This window comes from Corapipo altera, unplaced genomic scaffold, assembly GCF_003945725.1.
Source record: "Corapipo altera isolate COAL_440 unplaced genomic scaffold, ASM394572v1 23b, whole genome shotgun sequence".
Classification (NCBI taxonomy): Eukaryota; Metazoa; Chordata; class Aves; order Passeriformes; family Pipridae; genus Corapipo; species Corapipo altera.
Genome location: NW_020884885.1, coordinates 5114945 through 5133649, shown reverse-complemented (window position 1 = coordinate 5133649; position 18705 = coordinate 5114945). Strand labels below are relative to the sequence as shown.

Sequence of the window (18705 nt, the reverse complement as noted above, 5' to 3'; positions counted from 1 at the left end):
GCAAAGGGTCTCTGGTAACAAAATACCATGTTTAACATGGAGAAGAAGAAATTTTACCTTGTTCTTCACTCCCTTCTTTACACAGGCTAGAACTCTGGCCAAGACTCAAACTGATATCATCAGAGGTCTTGGCAGTGTCAGTATCACCTGTGAATTTTAAGAAATAAGAGTACTAGTGCTCAAAGTATTAATACATACATTTACATACACTGCAGATTTCTTAGTTGACATGAAAGACTTGCTTTTCTTTCTTCATTTGAAGGTAAATAATAATCACAAGCAACACAAGATTTATCTTTTAGAGACAAATATTGTCTACTCTATTTCATTTATCTTAGAAAAACTAGAAAAGTATCTTCCACAGAACCCAACAGAAATAGTGATTTTTTTTTCTTAAAGATCTATCTATTTGAATATCTCTTTTTGCATGGTTGCCTATAAAAAAAGAGGGGCAAACTGTGAGAAAATATTTGTAATGATCAAAAAGGTAAGGAAAAAAATAATCAGGAAGGTGACAAAAATTCACATTTGATTTTGTCTTATTATTGGCTGGATAAATTTACAAGATCATAATTTCGCATATTACAAATAATTTATCTTTTCATCTAGAGGAGTTCACAAGGGCTGTTCTGGACAATAGTTTTGCTAGATGCAAAGCAACCAGAAATAATTAAGTCACTGAAGTCACTGAAATACAATACCAGTAGGGTGGTTGGTTGCAGTGACTTGAAAATGCTAGGGAAAAGTGCACCCAAACCAATCCCTTAGCTCTGCATTGATAAGCAAAGGAAAAACGTGTCATTACATAGGAAACAGAACATGGACTCTATAATATCCTCTCCTCATGTTTTAGTCAAGGAAGTCCAAGGAAGATTTCTCTCAATTAGTAAATGCTGTACTTAGCTCACAAAAAAAAAGTTTTGAGGATAAGGTAGATGGTATTTGGAAACAACATAGGAAACAACGTAGTAAATAACATAGTGATTTGAAGTGCTTCTGCATGGTAATTTAAGAAGCAGCTAAAAATCTCACCTTTGATGGTTGCTGCTGTTCCCAGACGAGATAACCCAGATCCAACCTAGAAACAGGGGATCATGTAAAAAGTTGTAAATTTTCAGAAAATAACCAACTGTTGTTTCCTATTACTTCAAAGCATGCATTTGCCTATACATCTAGGAGAGATTTTTAAAGGCACAAAAGCATCCAACAGCATGGTGCTATAAAATTCTTTGTGACTTGATGTGTTTCCACTGCAAACAGATGACAAGGCATGTAATTATGCATCTAACTACATGACAGCATTATTCTGTTTCTTAGCCAGTGTTCTTAGAGATTTTACTATTTGATTTGAGAAAGTTTTTAATCTAGGAATTTTTCTAGAAAATACTTAATGCAGTAACAAAGTACTGCTGCAGTGGCACATGGATAACTACTGCTGCAAAGCTGAATGTTTAATGCAGTGATCATGGTTGTCTAAAATCACACAATATGCTGAGTTGGAAGGGACCCACAAGGATCATTGAGCCCAAACCATAGCTCTGCATAGAGCCATCCCCAAAAGTCAAACCATGTACCTGAGAGCATTGTTCAAATGCCTCAAACTCTGTCAGCCTTGGTGCTGTGACCACTGCCCCAAGGAGCCTGTTCCAGAGCCCAACCACCCTCTGGGGGAAGAACCTTTTTCTAATATTTAACCTAAACCTCCCCAGCACAACTTCAGGCCACTCGCCTGGGTCCTGTCACTGGTCACCACAGAGAAATCACCAGCCCCTCTGATTCCTCTCATGACGAAGTTGTAGACTCCAATGAGGTCTCCTCTTCTCCAGGCTGAACAGACCAAGTGACCTCAACTGCTCCTCACACTGCTTCCCCTCAAGGCCCTTCACCATCTTGGTTGCCCTCATTTGGACACACTCTAACGCTTACAGAAAACAGTATCTTAGTATAAAACTTACCTGCTCAACACAGTAAACACCAAGCTAAATCCAGAAACTGCTTCCATATGAAGAGATATATATTTTTCCAGGATTAGTTTTCATGTTCAATGGCAAACCAGCAGGCATGTACCTCCTCATATGAGAAAGAGCTAGCCATTTAGGTTTGCAATCTACCTTTCTACATACAACCTATAATCCACAACAGATTATTCTGCAGAGATGCTACAGAGAATTTAGTCTTTTCCTTCAATAATATTTTGAAGACCATCTCTCAAAGAGCTACGCAAGTGCCAAATAATTAAACTACTTAGAAATATAGAAGAGCACTTAAAATCTGAACCCAAGATGCATAAAAATGATGGTCATTTGACTTTCAGAGATATATATAGACAGATAAATAGATATACATACATACTTATTGGGATGCTGTTTGTCAAAAGTCCCTAGTTCAAATGACTCTGGGGTAAAGGCATAATTCTACTAATTCTTTTCTGTACACACAGCAATTTCAGATCTGAAGATATGTGCAGCCATACCACAGAGGAACAATGGTTTCCTTATGTGTAATGCAAAAAAGCAGCTAAGAGCTTGTTTAATGCAGTTTCTTCATTACATTGTCACATACACTTTTAGTTAGTCATTCTGTCATGTTTCAATGTTTTTTTCCCATTCAGTAATATGCCTTGCTGAATGCTGCAGCTGAATCCAAATGCATCAGCACAGGAAAGTTAGTTCACACAAAAAACTGAACAGAACTCAGATGCTAACTGTTCACGTCCCCTTTTGATGCTACAAATTCAATTGCAAGGGACTAGTGAATACTACTTTTATTAGGACAAACACATTTTAAACACTGTACTTTCTTTCACAGTAGTTTGAACTTCTTCACATGCTTTAACATTACAACTGTTATAATATGTTTCAAATAGTCTGTTTGCCAAAGACCAGTCAAAGAACTAGTCTAGGGATCGTGTTTCTATCTTCCTACATGGACCATTGTTTCCTGTTCCTTTGAACTACCAAATTCCTACCAAATGCCTGCTTGCTTCAAAGGAGAAAAATCTATTAGAGTATCTATGCTGCATAACGGAGCATTATTCAGATGAAACACCAACATTAGCAAACCACCGCACCTTGCTATCTACTGACTGCTCAGAGAGCTAATTAGAAGAACATGATATTGTAATACCACACCAAAGATTTCCATGTCATTCAAAAACAGGTTCTGTATCTTTAACATGATGCTGCATTGCTCATTGTCAACAAAACCGTACAGTATGGCCAGTCAATCTAGTTGTCCTTGTGAAGGGCTGGTAAAAGAAAGATGCCACAACCAGTAAAACATCATAAGACAAATAGAAGAAAGAATACATCCAACGCTAGGGAAGCTGAATGCATAAACCTCGTAGACATAATAAGGAAACAGAACAACTTCCCCAGTGAAATTACAAGGCAACTAGAGCATAATAAAGTTGCATTAAAATGTAATAAAGCCACATTCTTCAGTACTTCCATCTTGCAGGAGTCCCTGTTTATAGCTTTCTTCCCACTCCCGCTGAAGTGTCAAAAAAGTGAAGATTTTGAAGAGGCCATCCAAAAACAAACAGTTTTAGTCTTTCCATTTCCAGTTTATCTTGCTTTGTACGACAGCAAACTAACACTTTTGACTGCAGAGTCTGAATTGTCAGGAATAATAACTTTCTGAAAGTCATTTACAATTGCAAGAGATAATCAGGAGTGGATACGTTCTAAGACGACTTAACAGAAGCCTCTTCAAATACAGCATTTAAATTTACTAATTATTCTTCTGAATGAAGACCAAACAAAAGTAACAAGGCAAATTAAGTTACACTATAAGGACAAAGATACAGTTTGAGCTCCCAGATACCAAGATGACCAGGGAATCCCATCACAATGGGCTCTTGGCCCTTATCTGACCATGCTCTGAGCCATTCTGATTTAATAAATCAGAAGAGAGCTAACAGCTACTGTCTCTCATAAGACAGTAAGTTCCCTTACAAAATCCAGCCATTTATAAAGTAAATACAAAACAGGATGAGAAAGACCTACACTGCTGGGAGAGTGCAATGCCATCCTAATAAAGCAGTTCAATACAGAAACATAAGTGGTTTAATCTCATACAAATTTTAAAAATGTAAAATAGTAAGAAAAGTTACTCTACAGATTGCAGAGCCAGCAGTACTAAAGGAACAACCTCAGTAGCTTTAATTCTTACCTGGTTGTTTGGATCTATCCCAGCATAAGAATTGCGTGAACTACAGCCAACAGGGGGAGTTGCTTCTCGTATAAACTCTGACATCTCAATCCCTCCACCAGGATCACTAAGAGAAAAATAAAAGAAAAAAGAAAATAACATTAGTCTACCAGTTAAACCTAAGTTTGTCTATCCTGAATGCAAATTCAAAACAATGTTTCCCTTTTCAAATATCCAGAGCTCAAATATATCCCAGTATCTCAGATGAATTTGACACAGGAAGCTCAGTCAGAGCTGGAGTACCCTACATAGTGTCATAGAAGCTGCAGCCCTAAGTCCACTGTCATCAGCCAACACAAACTGTGAAGACTCAGGAGCTACAAGGCATTCTGCAATGCTGACGTACTAAATTCTGTCTGTATGTACACACATGTAACTTCTGGATCATCTGTCCAACTATAATACCCAGAAATCCATCAACAGAAAATGTACTACACAGAGCTTTTTCAAAGACCATGGAAAGGACTCCTGGTCTTTTCCTTAGACTGAATCTAGCAGCAAATGCAAGGATGGTTAATCAAGAAAGCCACACACTGTCAGTAAAAGTTATTGGACAGGCATATAGGGACATGGTATCTCTCTCCCAGGAATGCAAACCACATCTTTCTACCCAAAAATAACTTTCCTTCAGATACTTTACAGGCCCTATTAAGATATATTTTCAGGTACAACATATGTATCATTCCATCCTTTCAGGATTAATAACTATTGGTTTGAAAGTATTTTCTAGATCGACATCACCAAATTGTAATTCAACATAATTCAGCTTGTGAAAGGCCGATATTATAAGAAACATAAGCAAGTTGGATCTATCCATTAGGACAATGAGGTGTGAAGTAAGTTGTGGACTAGAACACAGGGATACAACCTAGCACCATTTGTTGACTGCAAAGACGGAGAAATTGAGGCTTCCTTTTTCCTCTCCCACTGCAGTTCTCTCCAAACATCTTGATACAAACTTATGAACATAAGTAACTGCAGAGTAATTTGACACTGACCCTCTCTGCTGCATCACAAAGATAAACAACTGCCTCCCAATAATCAATGATTCTGACCTGTGGCAAGTCCACTCCAACATTTTGCTGGAGAAAGTACATATATATATACACAACACTTCTCTGGTTGGACCGAAAAACTATAGATGAAGCCCCTCTGGAGAAAGGGATAGAAAAATAGAAGCACTGCAGGGCTTACTTAATAGACAGCTAGTCTTATAGGAAAGTCTCGTGCAATAAGACCAACACCTAATGGGGTGGTCTGCACAGGGCCAGGAATTGACTCGATGATCCTCATGGGTCCCTTCAAACTTAGCATAGTCTACAGTTCTAATCACTTTTGTAATATACAGCCATCAATCTAGGATATTATAAACAAACTGTCTGTAGACTAAAGGACCTGAGACATGATTCATTCTGCAGCATGACATTTCAAGCTATTGTAATCTTAGAGAGGCATAAAGGTACAACCTTGGGAATCATTCTAGATCATATAAGAAGCCCGTGAATCTTCCTACGTCAAAGAGATTACAAAAAAGACAGTTTGAAGTTAGGAATATATTACTTCAGTAAAAATAAGTTAACTTAAAAGACAACCAGCCATTAGTTAGCAGAACAACTATGGTCCAACTCTGGCAAAATAAAGAAGTGAAAAGCCACCATTTTGGTACAGCTCAGCGATGAGACATAGGCATGCTCTTAGTGATGGCTGTTTATAGAGTCCTCTCTGACCTAATATTATCAATTATGCTAGAGACAGGTAAAGAAAATGAATAAAAGAAGATATAGAATTCAGCTTCAATAATTACCACCAGCTTTAGCCAAAGTACTCCTTATGTAAATATTTTAAGAATACATAAAGACATAACACAAAATTAAAGACTGAACTGAAAAATTCTCAATGTTTAAGTTCAACATACATTACAATGACAACAGAAGGTATAACAAAGAATGCCTCTCACAAAAAAGATGAAATCCCTTTCCTGCTTGAATAATTCATTGAGAAACACTGTATGTGATTAAAATACACCCTATGAAGTGGAAAAATAAGCCATTGCAAATAAGCTCTCATGCATAGAACTGGGTATTTAGCCAGGGTGGAAGAAGGAGGCAGTTTTGTCTAAAACTGAACCAACAGATACCAACATAAGCGACACCACAATCCCACACAGCCACTCTACTCACAGCTTCTATATTCTGTGACACACACAAGGTAACAGATCAACAAAAGCTAGTAACAAACAACAACAAATAACGTCCACAGGAAAAAGCAGGTAATACAGATTTCTAGGACTAACCATTGTATGCCAAAGTATCTGGACTATAACAGCACAAAGTCCTTTAGGAGTTATTTGATGCTACCACTGTGGCCATTCCTTTCTGCTTTGAAGTTCCACAATCAGTTTTTTACAGTTTGCCGACCTCATACCTTAGAGCAAGTGCTACACTTCTCAGCTTGCAAGCAAAATAACTGCAGTGAAGTTATCATCCAAATTGAGAAGACTGAAAAAATTATGTACAGCTACCTGCAATGGAGACTGCCGTGCGAGAGGCATTCAAAGATCACATAAAACAACTTAAAACTAATATTTCTAGTTATTAGTAACTTTCCTAAATAAAATTACTATCTGCAGGTATATTACATTAGCATGTCAGAGACTAACCAGATGTCTGAAGAGAGTGTAAGTCTACATGAATTCAAGAGCTTAAAATCTGACTTAGGTTGATTGACTAAAGGAATTTGATATTCAGACCAGAACTTTGAAAGAGAATTTGGAATAAGCAATTTTGATTTCTGGACAAAGCAGAGAAAGAATTTTATTACTTTCTTTTGAACACCTTCTTCTGTCCTTAATTTCCAACTCAAATAGCAGGATAACTAGTTAGGAGGCTGCTCTCAAAACACAGAAGGACCAGAGAATGTACTGCAAATGCTAGGTCACAATAGCTTGAAGTATTAAAAGAAGTTTTCTTTCAAGTTTGAATCACCAGTCAAAAATGCAAACCAACTCCAAACTCAAAAACACTCTGCCAGCCACAGAAAACTGCAAGAATAAACAGCAAAGGTAGGGCAAGAGTTCTTGAGATAACATGTTTTAAATTTTATTTCTCTTGCTCATACTTGTTTAAGCAGACTGTTCGTATCTCAAAGACACAACATCCTCCAACTGCCCAGAAGTACAAGTGAAATTCATGCAGCATCGCGATTACAGCTCCTCCATGCTAATGGAGATCAGGGACAGCAGTGTCACCAGATGAACACTTTATGATATTTTGAACCACAGTAGTCACTGACACAAGAAAGAAGCCATATTCACATACCCAGAAGTAAAGACTGACTGAAATGTTTTAAAGTATCTATGTGGGTCCACTGATACCCAACAAAGATTATGCTTGCACTGTTTCTTCTACCTTTTCTGTGAAACCAGGAGCCTGTATCCTCATTACTTGCTTTCATGAAACCTCACAGAAGAATTACTAACACCTGAAGTATAAAAACAGCAAATGCACTAGAAGCTACAGAAGAAGGGAACTCACATTCCTATCTCTAAATTAAAAGAAACTAAATAGTTTCTTTCAAAACCATTAACTAGAGAATTTCAGCTTTTTAAAGAGCACAGCAAAAAAATAAACATGGTATTTTCTAAAGGAAAAGTAAGTTGTTCTTTGCTTAAACGTGCCAAAGTTTCACGGAAAGATTAAAAACTTTTAGTTTGATCCTGTTCAAAAACCAGTGTGAACTGAAGATAAATGAGCAGTTCGAGTAAGCCTACAGATGACAGCACACAAGTTGTCAAGATACCTGAAAGCACCACTTCACAGATAAACATCTTCAGAAAGAAAGAACAGCAGTTCTTAGAAGCTAACACAATCCCAAACATGACTTTGGAACAGAAACCAGACTATTGCTTAATCCTTCAAAAATACTACTATGTGGTCTCAGGGAATGTAGGCGTTGCAGGGTGAAAACTCTAGGATGGCTTTGCAAACCATACTATACACATTTATTTACTATCACATGTTGTAGTCTAAGCTATCAAAACTAATATTCTGATTATGTAAATATTAAAGACAATATGTCTGCTTAGATCTCCCCTATATCCACCTTCTGCAAGGAGAGTAGAGTTTAAAAAGAAAATCCTACATACACACTCTCTTCCCAGACAGGTTTGGTTTTTTATTAGTGTTCCAATTTAACTTAAGAAGGTTACAGCTCAATATTAAACACTCACTCTACATCCCATCTACTAGTTTGAATATTACCCCAGAGTTCTTGTAAGCTTCCAGGCAAAGATTAGTATATACTGTACATCCCACTTACCAAAAAGTAACTCCGTAATTTCTGCATTGACCTTGTTCCCAGTTCTAGTTAAGAGACCTGAAAGTGGGAACAAGGATCATATAAAAGTTAATGAAACTTTAGTTGGCAAGCAGGACACACAGCATCAAACTAACCTCTACTTCTGAGCTCACAAAGCTTATAATGTAGTAACTTGTCCCATGTCAACTGCTCCCTAGACAAAACAGAACTGAAACATCCAGAAGTAATTCACAACTCTAGTAGAAATTCCCTTGCCAAGTTTGGGCTACTGTTTTGGAAGCAAAAGCTACATGGCAAAAAAACAAAAACAAAACCCAAGCCCACCAAAAACCGCTCAAGAGACAAAACATCTAAAGATTACACCTAAACCATGCATTAACAAGGCTGCATTGAAACACAACAGACCACTGTTTACTTCCATGAATTTTATTAAGCAGAGTAAGCATTAATATACAATTAGGGAAACAGTCTACCAAAATAGCTCAGTGCAGTTTTAATAAGGTATACGGTGTTATAAACAGAGTCCCAATTTAAATCAGCAGGTTCTGTTGCCAAACACAACATGGAAAAAGGGGCAGGTTATAAAAGATTGATACAAGAAGTTACTGTATATCAACTTTAGAGCAATCTAAGACACCGTTTTGCTAACAATACCTGAGCTGAGAGTAGACACAGAAGAACGCAGGACCCATCTCATGAGAAGCTACCCTATATGTACACACAAAGTCCTTTTGCTTCTAGGCTGAGCATTTTCAAGAGCAGTAGTTTAACACTTCCTTTCTTTAAGCGTCCTAAAAAACAGACTCAAGAGGCTTCTTTCAACTACATTTCCTTATAGCACATGTCTCCATTTAGAAGTTACAGGTTTGGTTTTTATTAGTAAGACACACACAACCTTATTAGAGTCAGGACAGCATATTAATTGCCTCACTTTGAAAACTGTTCATGGCTACTAATACCAGAAACTCACAGACAAGAGAAAGGTCTTCTTTAAAAGCTAACAATTTAAGGTTGATTTATTTCATACAGTTTGACTTTGTAGATGGCCTCAATTATCTGAAGGCAGGCAGAGGCTTTGATAATAGAGCTCATAACACATCCACAGTCTGATCAGACTGGTTAGGCTGGCCTTGTTGATGAGTCATCTTTTGTTCTTCTTTCTCCAAATACTCTGGTCAGAGAGGAAAACCTCTGGGGTTTTTTATGCTGGCAACAGCAGAGATCTGTGGAAAGGAATCACCTCCTATTGACAGTACTTCAGAATCATTATCTTCATTACTGAGCTGAGTAATTCCAGAATTTACTAGTTCATAGGACAGTGTTCTTCTGAAGAAAGACTGTAGCTGGAGTCAAGCATTGTATTTTACTCCTGCTTTTTAAAAACTAAAATTGAAACCCAATCAGACACTCCTCCTAGTGATAAAAGAATTAGCAAGCAGTACATGGTCTTTGACAGCTAGATTTTTAGTACTACATCTACTGCTGAAATAAAATTACTTGTACTAGCTGTGTTAAGTGTCTAGTGACCTAATCAGCCACATTTTCCAAGCTATTGTTTCAGTGCTTCCAGCACATTCAATATTGTTCTGGAACACCTCTGGGGGAGGAACCAGGAAATTAGCATGAATACATCATTTCAAACCTAATAAATAAATAAGTCTGCTTTTAAAGACCAGACTTAAAACAGTCTTTCAGAACTACACAGGTCTGTATCTATATTTCTCAGTGTTTATCTCAACCGCCATCCCAGTTACACACCTGATGAAGGCAGGACTGTTTATCATTTGAAGCAGTATACAAACATCAGCAGACACCTTACCTGGGCCCATTGCTGTCTTTCCTCTTGGCTGAAACATTGCTTTGTTCTGTTTTTGCACCTCTATCCATATGCTCACTGGCATTCCTCTCCACAATTTCTCCCTCATCCAGTGCCCTGTGCAAACGGTAATTCACCATCTTCAAAACGATAAAGAGAGCTGCTATCACCGGGCAGTAGACAGCTACTATCATCATGGAAGAAGGAAGAGCCTTTCAAAAAAAAGTAAGAAAGAGTTAATGAACACAAGGTCAAATATCCATAAGAATACCCTTCATACAGTTTGGCAGTTTCTTCTGTGGAGAAAACACTGATCATACTGAAAATTAGACCATCTAGTCCGATTTTGTGTGAAGAATGTTAGAAGTCTAGCAACACAGAAAAAAGGAACAGCTGAACTGCAAGATACCAAAGTGCAACAGCAGCATCATAAATAAACCTGTGTCACTGAAGCCTGAGAACCAAGTTCAACTCTCATTCCCTTTTCACAGATTATAGAAATACAAGACCTAGACTAGGAAACTTACTGCTAGCATGATCTTTTTGTGTGGCACACAGTATTTCTGATTAGCTGTTATGAATAAAAAGAGATGGGACGATTTTAAGCAACTTGGAAACTAAACCAAGCACAGGATGTGATCTTATTTCAGGGACAGTACACAGCACCAAGTCCATTTTTGAAAAACTGTTGCAAGTTTGACAGCATGGTTGGATGTGAGAAAACCTGCTTAGATACCAAACAGAGATGTTTTGTCTTTGCTTGTCAGCTTCCAACAGCTACTCCTGCATGACAAGATACTGATCAGTCACAAAAGCCAAACTTTTTCCTAGATGCATACAAAAAAAAAAAAAAACAGTGTTTATATTTGTGACTCACACACTGAGCAGCAGTCCTCAATAACCTGCAGACCACAGGCTGCAAAGATTATTTGTGTTAGATCATTATATGCCCATGGAAAAGGAAGCCAACTCATGTTCTGAAGAGAATTTTTCAGTTTTGTCAAAGGTGGCCAGAAGCCACATAAAAAACCTCAGTCCTGAATTCAGCTTTTGAAATTCCACTCCGAGTTAAGACTTCTCATGCAGCTTTTGCAGAGGTACATAGGGATTTTACAGACCAATCACTTCAGCAACAGGTAGTGATTAAGTACAGCCTAACAGCTATTTAAAAGAAACATTCAGAGTACTAGTTAAACTGCAGATTTCACTTCAAGGCTTTCATCCTTCTAATTTATCTTTTATTCATATTTTTAACTTGGTCATTTCACTAGGCAATCACTAAACAAAATGAAATACTAACTCTTAGCATTCATCCAAAAGCAGACTACTTACACAAGCGAAAGTGTTCACTGCATCACTATCCCTTACCCCACCGATGGTGTAGTTTGAGACATACCTTCAAAAACATATATACACATAGACATATGACAATCAGAATTAACCAACATTTGATTTTCAGCATGAACAATTATTTAGTAGATGACTAGAACAAATGAACTGTTTTTTTAGACTTCCAAGCCTAAGGAGACTTCCAGTCTCCCTCCATATACAGATCATTACAAGAGAAAAGAGTCTTTATGGTGATCAAAGCCCCCTGCACATCTTGTAGAATCAGAAGGGGAAAATTACTAGAGAATAAGACAAAGAGTCCTCTCTATTCTGCACATAAAACTAGTTTTAGTAATTCAAAAGATTTCTACATATTCAAGAGCTTAATAGTCCTAGTAGTACTGAGAGTGCTTGCCACACAAGCAATGAGCTTATCAAAGCAAACTGCTTAAAGAGATCTCCACATACAAAATACTGTACTAATAAAGGGAACAAAAGAATAAATATTTCTAAGTATTGTATTGACTGCTGACTTCAGAACAAAACCAATTCTTAATCTGGCTGCTCTCGCTTTCTGGTTGTAAGCAAAGCCAAATAATCAACACAACATTCCTAAAGCCAAACAAATATAAATAATTGAATCTGGAATCAATCAGGAGGCAAGTTATTTTTGAGGATTGTTTTGTTAAACAGATCAAGTTAAACTTACCTTTTCCTCCAAAACAAGTTAAGTCAACACCTAATACAACATTTGAAGTAGGCCAGGCAAACTCAGCTGAAGTATGCTAACTCAGATTTTGCACGCTGAGCTGGACAACACATTACACCAGGAGATTCACTTCCCAAGCACTACCTCAGGAGGAGAAAGAGGAAACAAAGCTACTTAAAAACAGCATCAGTAAGCAAACAGGAGCCAAAATTATGCTTATGGCATCCTTACAACCCCTGAAGCAATGCTACAAGGGTTTCCTCAAGAAATGCCACATTTCCACTTTCAAAAACTTCAGAGGCAATTAGTTCCCTGCAGGCAAGGGCAAATCCGTTAACTCTGGCAAAACTCACGAGCTTCCTGTACCTGCCCGATCACACACACAACTTCAACTGTCCTCCTCCTTACAAGTACCTAGTGTACAGAAGCCATTACCAGAAGAGTCAGTCTAACACAAGATAACAAAAGCTAGAATTAGTCTATAAAAGACATGTCCATACTTATCTGTCTAGAGAACTCTTAAATTTTGTCAGCAGTGAGGTCACAAAGTGTATCCAATTTATCTTGTGGAAAGCAAAATCTACACATCCTGTTCTGCAAAGAAACGCTTTAAGGGGGGGAAAAAAGACCAAACACCTCATGTAACTTGCAGCAAACCCCATAAAGAATTAAAGGGTGTTTTTTCCTCACATCCTGTTTTCACAGGATTGCAGAAAGCTAAAAATAAGGTAAGTTAACTCACTACTTTTCCTTCTTCATATTCATTAGTAGCTACTCGTGTCTGGATAGGGCACATACTGTGGGAATACAAATTTTAGCATGCCTAGTTGACTCTGCTGTATGATCATACTTCACACTAAGTCTCATGCCATGGTACAGCACTGCCACCCAGGGTACCGGTAATTTGTCTGCAGTCCAGCCTCAAGAGGAAGACTTATTGCAACCTAACCTAAACCACTGGTGCCTTCTCTATTCCTCTTAGCCAAACTTAGAAGCATTCAACTTCCATTTGGGGTCTTCAAGCCACAAGCCAAGGCCAGCTAAAGTGAGATTAGCACTTTAAACCATGGTTAGCATTTTACCACATTTGAGGAGAGACAGGTCTCTCATCAGCATCCTGTATGATACCACCTTCAAAACTGGAATACAAATCTAGGTCCTACAAATTTGCAGCTAGATTTTATTTCAGTTCTTTCCACAAGTATTAAAGCATTTTTATTGGGCACAGCAGACTAAAAAAACCTCAGGTTAGAGCTTGTTAGTAGACACCAATTGGCTACAAGTCTGCAGCTGCAACAGCATTTCAGAGAACACCACATTTTACTGCACACCTCTAGTAACTTGCATTAGCAACAAAAGAAAACATACACTTCACATCAGTAGTCACAACTAAAGCTCTGGTAGAATACAAAAAGCTAAACATGACCATACAAAAACTGACTGCTTTAATTACGTTTTGTTGAAAACTTCAGTCATCTAATGGCTGAACAAACCCAACCTTTAGATAAACTCCTAGCTGAAATTATTTCCTGGAATCTTAAAGGGAAGTTAAGTAATACTCGAATATGGAGGGGAAGGGACACTGATTTTCTACCACCTTTCCCTCAAGGGTTACTTTCCAAATTTAAACCTTTCAAGACAACTTATGAAATCCATACTATACATATGCACAAAAGTAAGATGCAGGAAGGCACAGTTGAGGACTAGGACTGTCCCTTCTGGAAGCTGTTGGCTGTTAAGTGAGTTCAGTTTTATCACAACTCTTCTTTTGTGAAACAGTAGGTAGAAAAAGCTTTAAGCCCTCCTAAATTCCAACCTAAAACAGAAAAGAAAGCTCAGACCACTAGGCACTGCAGTAAAATACTCCCATCTGAACTACAAAGTCGCTGTATCTTGATGCAATGTTTAAAGCACATAAGCGCCAGGAACCAGAGGGAATTTCATTGATCGCAGGCTGTGCGACACATTTATGAAGAAATAAAGACTATATGGATCTTACCTAATCATATCTAGCTTTAGCTAGACCCCACAGATGCAATGAAGTTTCCAGATTCTTTTCAAAAAAGAAATGTGTAGGTGTTACCTGTTGAGAACACTCAGAGGAAAGTCTCCTAACCCAAATCAGATTGCCAATCCTTATGTAGAAGTGATATCAATCAATCATTAAGAAGTAACAGGCGTCTTGTAAAAAGCCTTACCAGTTCAAGCATTTTGAGCCCAATATTTTATGGAAACATTCATACTGGAGAGGAGGAAAGATCAAGAAACAACAGATACGGTTTTGTCCCCAATTTTTGTTTATGAACAGTCAGAGCCCTTAAGAACCGCTGCTATCGAGAAGCAAGTTCAGTTACATGTTATCTAGTTTTTGACCGAAAACTCAGAAGCGTACAACTGAAACTTGAGTAGCCAAGAAACTAGAAGTGTCTTAGAGCAGTATGGGATACCAGGGATCGTTATCACAGATCCAACCTCAATTATTTAAAATCTCAGTTTAAGAAACAGCACATATTTCAGAAACTCGGTGGAAAAAACTTCCACATGAAGCTACATTTAAATGACCTACTTCTATAAGTATGTACACAAACCAGGAAATTAGGTGAACTTGTTGTCTAAATGAGCTTGACTCTGACAGACAAGTTCTGTAGGTACATTTGAGCCCATCACCCCAAGCAAGGTACAGTCCTGGCTCCTCTTCAGTCACTGGCAAAATTCCACAAGTGCCAGAGCCAAGACTTCACCCCCTCCTGCGCACGTGGTGGGACTGAAACAGCATTCCGACTAGGGGAAGTACTTTGGCAGCCTCCTCTTTTTCCCCTCCCCCTTGCAACACTGATGCATAACACTGGCCTCTGTACATAGGGTATTTTTTCAACTCTACCACTATATTTTACAAGGCAATTGTACAGCTTCCCATATAGAAAGCATATTTTCTTCTCCCAGTTCCAGTTCTGGATTACAGTAAAAACAGGGATCAGTTCTTACAGATAGGCAGATCAACAAGTACAGTTGAGTCTGTTACTGAATACAAATTTACAAACAGGATAGATTTAACTAGTCTAGAAAGCAATATTTTTGTATGCATGCTGTCAAACCACAGCTCCAAGAATACAGACTCAAGCAGACATTTCTCTTACTCTACACCCCAGTTCCTCCATTATCTACACTTTTCTTTTTGCCACACTTCCAACAGGACGGTTTAAGCGTATAAATACACGAGAAAAAGAAAAGTATCTGGATCGGTAATACAGTTACATTTATGTATACAGCTGTCTTCACACAGGGTACAAGGTCCGCTTTCATGTGCTTAAACTCAGAAGGCAGATGAGGGATCAAGGAGGAAAGGATAGCTGAATTCTACTGCTGATTTTTTAAGTGGGTTTCCACCACACATTAAATCCGTCAACCCTAACAGTACTAGCATACATACGCAAAGAAAAACATGGATTTATGGCATTACTTGCTGACCACAACTATTACCAGATTCCATTCTGAAAATACCAGATCAATAGAAGGAATGCACAGAAAAAGATTAGCAATGATGGTTGCAATAAACCAAGTCTTTAACCAATAAGTGCATCTAAATTACCATATCCCAAAGTGTTCTATTCCTGTTGGGGGCTAAATATCATCTGAAAAAAGCGATTAACTTACTGTAAAATGCATTCAGCCTTGAGAGCCAGCTACAAGCAAAGTTCTTAGGCGATACTTTTGTCTTTGTTGCTACAAAACAATTTAGGAATAACTACAGTTATTGCTGCCTCAATGCATAAAAGTAACACTGATTTTGCAATTCCTTATGTGAGGAAGTTTTATAAGTAATATGAAACCTGACAGCATTTTAAGTCTTTGTATATACCTTGATTTTTTAAACACACAGGGTTGTCTGCCAGCAACAAGTCACTTGAAGCTATCTTACAAACTCCCTCCTACACACCAGTGAGCCATGCTCAGAATTCAGATCATGATTACCTAAGACTTTTTAAGCAAGTTCTGCTTATTTATGTATGTCCCACAGCAATGCAACACTTACTGCTTTATTCTGAAAAAGAGCTTAAGAGATACTAAAGAGCTAAGATGACCAACACAGTACTGCCTGTTTAGTTTATGTCTAGACAACACTTAAACTGCACAGGGTGGAAAGAGGGAAAACAGCCAAATATGATTCAATCTGCTTTAACTTGTGACTAATCTCCTTACTTATTCTCAGGGAAGTTGGCAGTTGTTGCACCTTTAACTTGTCCAGAGCTATGAAGCAAGAGAATTTCTCTCACCTCAACAAAACGCCAAGCAGCTTGCTCTTGTCTGTTTTTCCCTTTGCACAGGAAAAAAGTTTAGGTAACACTGAAGTTTACCCCATAGTACGGGTAACTCAAGCTTAACTATGGCTTTAAGAGCAGCAGGAGACTCAAATGCTGGCCCAGATTTATCATTTGTCGAAAGATCTATGTACAGTATAAATCAGTTGCTTTTCAAAAGTCTCCTGTGCATGCAGGATACAGCTTTCTCAGCAAAGCAGTACTAATTAAACAGACTATTCTGTCAAAACAGAAGAACAGTACTTTTATAAAAAAAACAATTAAAAGGCTACATTTGAAACCAAAAGTTCTCTCCTCTTCCCATATGCTGAGGAACTTTGAATAGATACAGTTTCAAAGTTTTTATAGAAAGAATCTGCTTAGTTGAATGTTTTATCTAGCTGTTGTCACATTAACTTTGGTTTTAAAAGCAGTTGGTATCAGCCTATGGTTTTCATGCCAGCAGTCTAAAAGTTTTCAAACCAAAAGCCTTGGAGCTGCCTTTTCCATGACACTGTAATACAAATTAAAAACTAACCTAACTAGAGGAGCTGTAACCTCCTCTTCCACATCAGCTATTTCTCAGTATTAAGTGTCTCATACTGCAATCTTACAAACTGCTTTTTAACAAAGCAAATGTCTGACCCCAGAGCTCTCAATCTCGCAACTGCACTTGCATATAATTTTTCCTCCAACGTTTCATTCACTAATCCCAAAATTTTCACAAGGCAGTTTCTATTTCAGGTTGTCACAGCACCTGGACCCGGCAGGCTTGCAAATTACATTCTACCTCATATTCACAAAACTGGCCACAACACACCTAGTACAATCAAACTTTTCTACTAAAAAATCTGAAGAAAACTATTTGCATTTCCTAAGTTACAGACAACTTACACAGGAAGAAAACGACTGGTCAATAGGAAACCTCCCCCTTCTCGCCTAACTGATCACACCTCTCCTCTATTTGTTCCCAAGTCCAAATGTCAAGAAAGTTTGTAGGTTTAAAGGTTAGTATTTTAACAGCTCTGATCAAACTATCGCTTACAAAGATATATAAGACAGGACTTCCCACAAACCAACTACACTAAAATCTGGACAGAAGTGAAAAAGCCAAAGTAACTTCTTGTCAATAACAGACTCCAGATACACTGCCAGCCATCACACAGTACATCACACTGCAGCCAAATAAACTTCTGGGCTATGGACCCACATCCCTCCACCAGACTCAAAAACCAGGTGATAGCGCTGCCAGTCAGAAATACTGGCTAGATCTGACAGCTTCTGTAGAAACTGTGCTTTTTACTGGACTGCCAGTAGATCCGCAGCGGAAGCTGACAGAGTTATGCCCAATTTTGAAGGAAAGTAAACAGAAAAACGAAGGCAAAGCGCCAGCGCCTGTAGCCCCGCCGCGCCCCGAGAGCGCCCACCCACAGATTCCCGGTTCCAGCTCCGTGCGCCCGAAATGCCGCAGCCCCGACCGCGGCCGCCGGGCCCGCTCCCAGGGGCGGGGGAGCCCGGCCGGGGCCGTTCCCGGGGCCGTTCCCGGGGCCGTTCCCGGGGCCGCGCCGCGGGCAGGGGGCGCGCGCGCGGCAGCCCCGCGGCCCTTCCCGCCCCCCCCCCTCCCCCACGGGCCCCGCAAGGCCCTCCCGGCTCCCGGCCCAGGCCGGCTCCGCGCTCACCATGTACAGGGTGAAGGGGAAGCCGAGCAGGAAGAGCCACAGGTAGAGGTGCAGCGCGTTGACTCCCGCGCCCTGGTGCGGGTCCTGGTACCAGCCGCCGCTCAGCGCCGCCCACACGCCCTGGCGCAGGATCTGCAGCACCTGGGAGCCCATGGCGGCCCCGCTCCGCCGCGCCGGCCCCGCTCTATCCGCCCTGCGAGCCCGGGCAGAGCCGCGCACCGCCCGTGCTCCGCAACAACCGCAACCGCCGCCGCCGCCGCCCCAGCAACGCCGCCGCCATCTTATGTCCGGGCCCGGGCCGGCCGCCCGCCCCCGCGCCGCCGACGGACCGGCGGCCCTTGCGGC

The 18705-nt window shown here is 39.5% G+C and overlaps 1 protein-coding gene across 8 annotated transcripts in view; it reads right to left on the bottom strand.

Moving 5' to 3' along the window:
- The window catches only part of PCNX1 (pecanex 1), an 85406-nt gene extending 66779 nt beyond the window's left edge, over nucleotides 1–18627 (bottom strand). For 4 of the 8 annotated variants that reach the window (XM_027641770.1, XM_027641772.1, XM_027641773.1 and 1 more), the window contains exons 1-5: nucleotides 18361–18578; nucleotides 10349–10557; nucleotides 4174–4279; nucleotides 1033–1078; nucleotides 58–147 (exon numbers count right to left, since the gene is read on the bottom strand). In XM_027641770.1, the coding sequence (XP_027497571.1) occupies nucleotides 58–147; nucleotides 1033–1078; nucleotides 4174–4279; nucleotides 10349–10557; nucleotides 18361–18513 (604 nt within the window). In that variant the 5' untranslated portion in view covers nucleotides 18514–18578. Of the gene's footprint in view, nucleotides 1–57; nucleotides 148–1032; nucleotides 1079–4173; nucleotides 4280–8529; nucleotides 8587–10348; nucleotides 10558–18360 lie in introns of those variants that run through there. The other 4 variants (XM_027641769.1, XM_027641768.1, XM_027641776.1 and 1 more) reach the window with 3 other exon arrangements.
- Between the last annotated feature and the right edge of the window lie 78 nt (nucleotides 18628–18705).